Source organism: Penaeus japonicus, unplaced genomic scaffold (assembly GCF_977035675.1).
Source record: "Penaeus japonicus unplaced genomic scaffold, GWHDUDI00000001_assembly GWHDUDI00000030, whole genome shotgun sequence".
In the NCBI taxonomy this organism is placed as follows: Eukaryota; Metazoa; Arthropoda; class Malacostraca; order Decapoda; family Penaeidae; genus Penaeus; species Penaeus japonicus.
In genome coordinates this window covers 32301359-32311358 of record NW_028234432.1, presented here as the reverse complement: position 1 = coordinate 32311358, position 10000 = coordinate 32301359, and the positions used below count along the sequence as shown (strand labels likewise).

General features: G+C 38.6%; 1 protein-coding gene across 1 annotated transcript in view; it reads left to right on the top strand.

Annotated features, from left to right (window-relative positions):
• The window catches only part of Mon1 (vacuolar fusion protein MON1 homolog), a 14386-nt gene extending 5911 nt beyond the window's left edge, over positions 1–8475 (top strand). Inside the window, exons 3-9 of the mRNA XM_043002391.2 lie at positions 3211–3408; positions 3639–3882; positions 4058–4233; positions 4377–4497; positions 4749–4900; positions 7547–7676; positions 8158–8475. Coding sequence (XP_042858325.1) covers positions 3211–3408; positions 3639–3882; positions 4058–4233; positions 4377–4497; positions 4749–4900; positions 7547–7676; positions 8158–8298 — 1162 coding nt within the window. The 3' untranslated portion in view covers positions 8299–8475. The remainder of the gene's footprint in view (positions 1–3210; positions 3409–3638; positions 3883–4057; positions 4234–4376; positions 4498–4748; positions 4901–7546; positions 7677–8157) is intronic.
• Positions 8476–10000: the final 1525 nt, after the last annotated feature.

Genomic DNA, 10000 nt, shown 5'->3' with positions numbered 1-10000 from the left:
TCTGCTCCTTGGATAAACGATGACATAAAGAGAGCCATAAGGGACAGAAATAACACTCATATAGCTCTTAAAATAAATAGATTTGATGCCACCCTTTAGGCTGAATATTAGCAAAAAAAGAGAAATGTAAAAACCCTTATCAAGAGTACAAAAACAAATTATTTTCAAAACAAGTTCAAAGAATGCAGACACAACTCTTCCAAATCATGGAAACTGGTAAACACACTAGTGCCTAAGAAGAAACATCAGATAGACATTTGCATAAATTCCAGAAACAATATAGAAGATTTAAATTACTTCTTTGCAGAAGTCGGCAGACTCACATACGAACAGACAACCACCTCCACATTTCCAAAAAACACAACGGGAATAAGGCTCACTGCAAATACTTTCAGACCACAACCAGTAGAAATAGAAACAATGATACTAACAATAAAACACTCACGAGAAACAAACTCCATAGAAGCGGATGGTATCGCCCATCAATTCATAAAGGATGGCCTACTTGCAATTGCGTATTATCTGACAGTTATTATAAATACATCTATAGTCACCGGTACTTATCCATCACTCTGGAAACATGGCATCATTACACCCATTTTCAAATCAGGAGATAGAGAGGAGATAAACAATTATCGCCCCAATACTCTACTCCCAGTAATGTCGAAAGTTCATGAAAAAATAGTAGCAAATCAATTATCAGCATTCTTGGAAGCAAATAACCTTCTATCTAACTCGCAATATGGATTTAGAAGTAAGCTGTCAACCGAAACAGCATTACTGAAAATCACAAATGAAATTTATGGCAACATAGACAATAACCAAATAAACTTGCTCACTCTATGTGATTTGTTGAAGGCCTTTGACAATGTTAACCATGAAATTCTTCTCAACAAACTAAGAAATCACAGAATTGATAACTATTGGTTTAGAAATTACTTATCCGCCAGAACGTGAAAATCTATCATTAAACCAACAAGTCTCATTTGGTGTTCCACAAGGCTCCATATTAGGCCCAATTTTATTTAGTATATTTATTAATGACTTGTCGACTGTTGCAAAATGTCACGGACCAACCTCCTCAGTAAACTTACCACCACCAGCTGGGGAGCCGACCCTAAAACTTTGAGACAAACTGCTCTAGCACTGTGCCACTCCATTGCAGAGTACTGTGCACTTGTGTGGGCAAGATCATGCCACGCCCACAAAATAGATACAGAGCTGAACAAAACATATCGGATAATAACAAGTGTTCTAAAGCCAACACCCTTGCTGTCTCTATACCGTTTAACTGGCATTCCACCACCTTACATCCGACGCGAAAAGATTACAAAAATTGAACGATACAAACAGCTGAATGACCCCAGACACACTATTTAAACACCAAGAAGTGAGGCAAAGACTTACGTCCCACAAAAGCTTCATTACTGTAGAGGAAATCGACCCGAGCCAAGCTGCCTCCTACAGGATGGAACGCTGGCGGGAATATGGCAGCAGGCATCAAAATGAAGCCCTACCACTCCCAGATGAAACTCTCCCCCCTGGCTCAAACCTAAGTAGGAAAGACTGGGTGACTCTTAACAGAGCAAGGGCAAAGTTAGGGAAAACCAAGGACAATCTCCACAAATGGGGACTTGACACCAGCCCCAACTGTCCATGTGGAGAAACCCAAATAATGAAACACATCCTCCAGGAATGCCGGTTGGGTCCTCACTGCTTCGACCTAGATCTTAAGAAAGCAAACAATGCTGCCATACAATGGGTAAAATTTTGGTGCGATAAGATATGATGATGAGTTGCAAAAAACTGTATTCTTATTCAGTACGCCAACGACTCTCAGTTTCTTCACGCAGCCCCTGTAAACAATTTAAACAAATTAATAGAAGATACTAAACAGACTCACAGAAGCAAAGAGTTACTTTGATAGAAATGGTCTGAAACTGAATCCACAGAAAACATGATTCATTTTCATAGGCAGCCGTCAAAACGTTGCCAAAATCCCCACAGATACAACTATAGAATTCGGAGGTTGCTACATTATACCAAGCACCTCAGTCAAAAATCTAGGAGTATACATAGACAGATACATGACTTTTGAAACACATATTGACCACATTTACAGGAAGGTAATGGGCACCTTGATATACCTAAATCACATAAAAGACAAAATCCCTACAGAAACAAGAATCACTGTTGTACAAACACTAGCCCTCAGTATCATTAACTACTGCCTAAACATCTGGGGTTCAACAAATAAAACACAAATACAAAAAATACAAAAACTACAAAATTTAGTTGCAAGAGTAGCAATAGGAAATGTATATAAAGTTGACCACATAACACCACACATAAACAAACTAAAATGGTTAAAAATCCAACAAAAATACAATTATGACACAAGTATACTAATCCACAAAATTATACAAGAAAATTATCCACATTGGCTGTTACCTCTCAAAAACAATAGCCAGTTCAACATGAGCCAAAACGTGACAAAAAGCATCCCTGTATGTCAAAAGATCAAATACGAAAACAGGTGCAAGAAATATGCAGATCCGAGGACCAATGATCTGGAACCATCTGCCACAACATCTTAGAAATGTTTCTAATCTAAACACATATAAAATAAAATTGAGAGAACATCTGAATTATCAATGACATCAGGCACTTGAACATCAAGCCAAACAGGGTATTTCAGTCACTTGTAATGTTAATATGTTGTCTATATTGGCCACACATGTACTTTATATTGACTATATTAATATTTTCTTATTATACAATGTAAATACTATACATGTAAATAGAATAACCATTGTAATTAATGGAATAAAGTATTTTGAATTTGAATTTGAACTTGAACTCTCTCTTTCTCTTTCCCTCTCTCTCTCCCTTTCTCTCTCTCTTTCTCTCTCTCTTTCTCTCTCTCTTTCTCTTTTTCCTTCTCTCCCTCCCTCCCTCCCTTCTTCCCACCTTTTCTATTTCCTTCTCTTTATATCTATATAACTGTCTTTCAGCTTGATGTATAAAAGATAGAAACAGAAATGGTATGTTGATTCATGGATATAATATATCAGTGTATGAGAGGCAAAGTGTGCATGATACCTGCCTCAGTTATGAGCCAGACTGTGGATTTTATCAGCTTCCTGTCATAGATATGTTGACTCGACATCATCTACTAATGCATATATGATGTGTATCTTTGAATTCCAGACATGGAAAGGAAGACCGACTCGTGACACTCTTTGGGCTTATGCAAGCCTTAGTGTCTTTCGTGGCAGATTGTGATGACGTTATAAGATGCATCATATCCGGCAACCACAAATTTGTATTTTTAGTTAAGTCACCTTTGATCCTGGTTGCTGTGTCACACACTGTTGCCAGTGTTCCACAGCTTATTATGCAGTTGACGTGAGTTTTTGTTTTCCATTTTTTATATATCTCTTTTTTTTTCTTTTTTTTTTTTTGTTAAGTGAAATCGCTTTTGTTAGACTTACAGTCATTTGTCTCTCTTTCTCATATATCAGATATTTTGCATTCTTAATTGTTTTTTATTATACCATATATTATGATCAAGATGTTTTGGGTCTGGACTATATATTTCTCAGTGTCAACCAGTGGGTGTTTGTTTTCTTTTCCAGTTATGTGCACAATCAGATTGTCAGCGTCCTCACAGGATCCGCCCTCACAAGAATGTTCGAAAAGCGACGTAACTACGACTTCCGTCATCTACTTGGTGGGACGGAACGGTTGTTGGACAACCTCCTTAACCTCCTGGACTGCCATCCGTCATTCCTCTTGGGAGCCGTTCAGAGTTTACCTCTTGCCACATCCGTCAGGGACACCATCACTCAGACTATCATTCAGTATTGTTCAAAGATTAAGGTACAAAGTTCAAGGGTTATTCATGCTTACTTCAGGTGTTGATCACAGATTTATTTATTCCCTTGTTATAAAATTCTAGTTTAATTATTATGTTTGCATGGAATTTGCTGTCCAAGAAGTATAAGCCAAGAAGCCAAGAGTTGGGTTGCCTTACATCTGAAAATTCTCCTTGCAGAATCTGGTGTTTGGCTTAATCATCAGCCAGAATCAGCTGATCTCCCTAGTCCGCATGAAGAAGTACCTCCTTCACCCAGCTGATCTTCACCTTCTATTTAATCTTGTCAATGCCACAGAATCTTTAAAAACTAGTGAAAACTGGATGCCTATTTGTCTTCCAAAGTTTGATCCAAAGTAAGTGGCTATTAAAAAGATAGTTTTTTTTTTTCTAAGAAAGTAGAAATGGTTACTTTTTAAAATGTACATCTGTGTGTTATTTTTGCGGACATTATGAGCCACTAAGAATTGCTGAAATTCAATTGTTGTTTTCCTTTCAGTGGTTACCTGTTTGGCCACATATCCTATTTGGCAGATGACTGTGAAGCCTGCCTCCTGTTACTCACAGTGGATAGAGAGCAGTTCTTCACACTCTCAGAGGCAAAACAGAAAATTGTAGATGTAGGTAGCATTTATGAGGATTTTGTTTTAGTATAAGAAAAAAACGCATGCCCTTCGTTCTATTAAAAGACTCCTCCAGTGTTCCCACTGTCGGTATAAGTTATTGGTATTTTCAACATGGTAAGTTCTCAGTTAGGAAATTTGCAGATGTATACCTTAATTTTGTTAATAGTTTGTATGGAGGATTAGTATTTTCTGCGAGTTCATTAGACCTTGGTTGAGGATAATTCAATTTTTCTTTTTGCTTTCAGCGGTTGAGAAGACATCATTGTTTAGAAGGTATTAACACAGCAATCCGCACATCTGCATACACAGTGAAGGCTGTTGGAGCTCCAGAGTTAAGACACTTTTTGTACAAATCGAAAACAACAGCTCAGTACACTTGCCCAGAGTTTACAGCTCCGTAAGTACATTTGTGTTAGTGTAATGTAGTGCACAAATGTTTTATTCAGGAAATGGTAAACAGATTACAATTATTAGAGTCACATTTCAGTTCTACCATTTTTTCTTTAAATAAAACCAAGAGAATGAACAGCTGCAACTCAAAGACTAGTTTTTCTTTGGAAATGAACAGTTTCTGTAGAGGTGGAGTTGTGGTTCTTAACAATTTTGAGTATTGACTCACACTTCTGTCACAGCCAACTAAGGTGAACCATATCCTCACAAAATCATTCATTAATTAATTGTCAAGTTATTTAATGACCATTTAGAATTTTAGGAAAGGAAAGTGACAGTTCAGTTCAGTTCAGACAGATATGCGAAGACGTCGCTTCGCCCGGGCTATATGCTCAAGGCGGCCCGGCCTCTGCCAGCTATGAGTGCTGACTCATCTTATCTAATCTTGTCTGATCATCATCGCTGATTCAATTCAGCTCAGTTCAGAGAGATTTTGCGAAGACGTTGCTTCGCCCGGGTTGTGTGGATGGGGTATCCCGGTCTCTATTGGCTATAAGTGCTGACTCATCTGATCATCATAACTGAACTTTTACCGTGGCGGTCGGATTGCCTGTAGGCGCTCCAGTTGCCAGGGGGCTAATGACAGGCATAGCCGTCTAACCAGCCCGGCGGCTGTCGTCTCTGGGCCCTGCCTGAGGAAGCGAGTGTGCTCGCATTCCATCAGGTAGTGCTCTAATTTGGCGTCCGGCGCGCCACAATACTCACAGCGTCGCTCATCTTGCCCAATAGTGGGGATGATTTGCCACGCACAAGGGTAGCCTATTCTCAGTCTGTGCAGACTGACTTCAGCACACCTTGATATTCTGGGAGAGTATCAGCGACTCATAGCCTGTGGCGTTTGAGTACCAGCTGGCCGAGGGGGAGGTTCTCGCTTCCTCTCTGTGTCGCTGCAGGGCACCGACCTGCCCTGCAACCATCGTTTTACGCCTTAGCAGTTCCCGGCTAGGATGCACCACAAGATCACTCAAGGGTTTCTTCCTGCCTTCCTCCGCTAACCTGTCAGCTACGTCATTCCCTTCAATACCAACATGGCTTGGGATCCAGTTGATGATGATGCGTCTTCCCTGATCCAGGATTCTCTGAGCAATGGTGAGAATCGAGGTTACCAGGTAAACGTTATCAAGGGGCGTGCTTTGTTGCAGGCTGTCAATGGCGGCCCTAGAGTCTGTGTGTATAACAACATGCCCGTCCGTCTGGGCTGCATGGGCTAGGGCTCCCATAATGGCTACTGCCTCTGCCTGGAGCGAGGAGGCATTGTCTGATACCCGCATAGCTTTCTCTATGCCCCTTGCTGCAAAACCGGCGCCTGCAGTGCGGGTGGTGGGGTCTACAGAACCATCCGTGAAGTAGGTTTTACTATTCAGCGGCGTGATTGCTGTAATGTTCCTCTCCGCCTCAGCCTTCAATAGAGGCGGTGAGTACTGCGTTTTTCTTCTTGATAGACTCATGACAGAGAACTCTATCAAGGATCGTGCCCACGGCGGGGCTGAGACATAGTCAGGGTGGGGATGGTCCATGCCCTTGATCAGTAGTGTCTCTTTGAGCTCAAAGCGTTTCAGCACTCTGGTTGTTTGAGACAGCCAGGTGTTGTTAGCAAAGAGTTCTTGGTTTTGTGCAAGCCGACGCTGCACTCTCTGTCTTAGCTGCGAGTCCAGTGGGGACTGTAGGACATTTGCAAGGAACTGGGCCGCCATCTGATCAATCCGGGTGTCCAGGGGAAAGAGTTTGGCCTCCAGGAGGAGGTTAGTAACCTTAGCCCACCCAGGGGCACCCAGAATAATCCTGGCGGCTTCGTGACAAAAAACAGATGTGATTATTGGAAGATAAAACAATCTTAATCACATATCATGGCATCCCAAGTTTGGCTCATGAATCACAAGTTAACCCATTGGTAGCATTTTTAATAAAATATGCATACAGTCATGTGGCAGGTTTATGTTATATGGCATGGTGTCATCCGCGTTTACGACCGATGCTGCCTTGACAGCAAATCATGCCATCCGCTATCAATGGATTAGGTAATGCTTTCACAGAGGATACGGTCTCTAAAAATTGGGTCACCCCAGTAGAGGTACTTTGGGTTGAGTATTTGTAAAGCTCAGGTTTTTCATTTGGTAGGCATTATCTTATAGCTTTCATAGATGTTGCATTATTACCACTCAAAAAGTTTCATTATCTGAATGATGTAGCCCAATATTCTAAGGGTTCGTTAAAGATGTAGATCAGAACATTAAATATGACTAAAATATAGGATGCACAGTTGGTTTAGTCTGACTCAATAGAAAACTCTGTAGTGTCTAGTGCTTTGGACTTTGATTACACTTCCCTCCTCTCTTACAAGTCACATAAGTGCTGTTTAAGATATTCATACATAACAATCTATTTTCTCTTATTCTAGTGTTAGTCAATAAAGAACTCAGCTCAGTTTACATTTTCTTTTAACACTTATATAAACATCCATTATGCAGAGGTATGTTCAGAGTCACAAAGTAATGTCTTTCAGGAACACCGGAATCCAAAGAGACCGAGAGCTGTTTGTTTAAAAAGCTCAAGTTGTTCATTCCAGATTATTTAACTGTTGAAAACCCAACAGGTATCACACAGAGGAAGAGCAGAAGCGTTTGTTTGGCATGTACCAGCTCTTACACCATCGAGTGCACTCAGCAGCGCGCCCCCTCAAGATGGTCTACATGGTAATGGACACAGAGACACTGGTTGGATGGGTAAGTTTTATGTATCTGGTTTAAAGTAAAAAGCTGATCGCCTTTGTTAACAAACTGCTGCGTGGGCAGTGAGCAAAGAATAATGGTGGACTAATGTTAACCCAGTGGTCACGGTATTAAAAAAAGGTCTGTGCAGTAGGATGGCTAGTTTACATGTCTCGTAAGATGCCATCCGCATCTATGACTGACTCTGCCTTTGCAGCAAATCATGCCATCCGCTGCTAATGGGTTAACTAAAATAGAAATGTCAACATGTTGCAAATAAAGAAATATGCATCATGATAGTCAAGATTGTCAACTCTAGGAGAAGAGTCATGTAGTTTTGGAATGTATGAAACATTGATCAGATGTTGAATACAGTATGGAGATTTAAGTCTGTTTAAGAAACTCTTTCAATCAGGCTCATAAAACCATGATTTCAGGGAGTAAAATGTTGGTATATTGAGTTTCAAAGCTATAATTAAGAGGCATTTATTTTCAGGTAACGAAGGAGTTTGAACTGTATGCTGCACTGGAACCTCTAGTCACCAAGAGTAATGCAATCGTATTTGTCAACAAGCTACTACGTTGGATCAAAAACGATGAAAACAAACTATTCATATTAAGTTCCCCAACATTTTAGCCTGTGGAGAATGATTATAAAGAAATTGTTTGTCATTATTTTCACCCTTGCATGATTTTTAAATTATATTTAATTCATTTTATGAATTGGACTTAGTACAGTGATTCCTTTATAAATAGATATATTTATTATAATCAGGGAAAGTTTCATGATCAAAATAAACATTCCAGTATATAAGTATGTATTATTTTTATCAAGCTGTAAATCCTTCACCCCTCCATGACAGGCGTGTTTTGCTGGGTTGGATCAGTCGTGCTGCATTTTCCCTTACATTGAAATTACAACCCATTTATTTTCAGTTTTGTAAAATAGAGCATCATACCAAATGCTAATTGGTATCACTGTTGATTTCATCATATATAATATCATACCATAAGTCTAGAAACTGCCCAGCCCAGGATAAACATTATAAGAGGTGGCCAGTCTCAAAAGGGTTAATAATATACATGTATGAAATACAAAGAGGCTTGTAGAAAGTAAAAAAATTTAAGCACTGACATTTTATTTGTACAAAAAATTTACATAGAAAGCTATATTTACGATGAAACAGATAGACATCTGTTGTACTGAAAACAATTTATTAAAAAATGCAAGATTTATTTAAGGTAAAATAAGGAACAACTTAAAAACACATAATAACCATTTCAGAGGTTGACTCACAAAATTAATGAAATGATACTAAAAGAAATAAAGATGAATACACCAGTAAAATGCATTGCTATATTGGATAAATCGTAGAAAACCCTGCATCACATACATTTGTGATGATAACTGTTTGCAACATACTGTTTTCACAACATTTCTTGTAAAATGCTCTTTCTGCTGTGTAATAATGAACTTCTTTGTGCATTTCATTTTTCTTTACAAAGTTTAAGAGAAAAAAATTACATGTGGAAAAACATGAATTATATGGCAAGTTTTTATCCTATAATTCCATGGAGGAAAACTAGTCAATCTTTTCCAAACAAAATTTCAAGATATCAGTTTCTGTGTTTGTTAAGACTCGAAACCCATTCAGTGGTTTTAGTTTTCATCCTAGAGAAAAAAAAACTGACACAGAGATACAAGATCCTCCATTTGTCTTATTACATTTCCACATAATTGCAAAGCTTCCAAAGAATACTCTTAGAGCAAAATAATATTTACTTTTTCTTTTGTTGGTATTGCTGCAATGATTAATGATTTGGTCTGGGTTTAATGAAAGAAACTTGAAATGGAGAATGGCATTAAACTAATTTTTGAAATCCTTTTGCAGGTGCAATAAAATAGCTTGCAATTAAATAGCTTACACCAAATTTTGGTTATAAGATAGAACAGGGCACTAACCAAGTTGAATTCTTCACAAAAGTGGAATAATTGATTGTGTGTACAGTGGTGCATAATTTACACAAGAATCTGAATTTAACCTTTTTGTCATGTAGTTGTAAAAAATATATATAATGAATTCTTTGTATATGTTTTGCCACAATACCAATATTTTTTTTTTTATACCTCCGGAGACCATAACATAATGGCCCTGAGAACTATGCTGTCTCCTTGGACATTAAGGGTGAAAAGCCACTGAGGACAAGTGACAACATAAAATCCCTCGTCACAATCTCATGCAGGAAGACAATTAGATCAAAATGTACAGAACTACAACTGATTTTGCCTTATTATCATTACATGTACTCTCTCTTTTAACTATGACAAAATGAAAAAT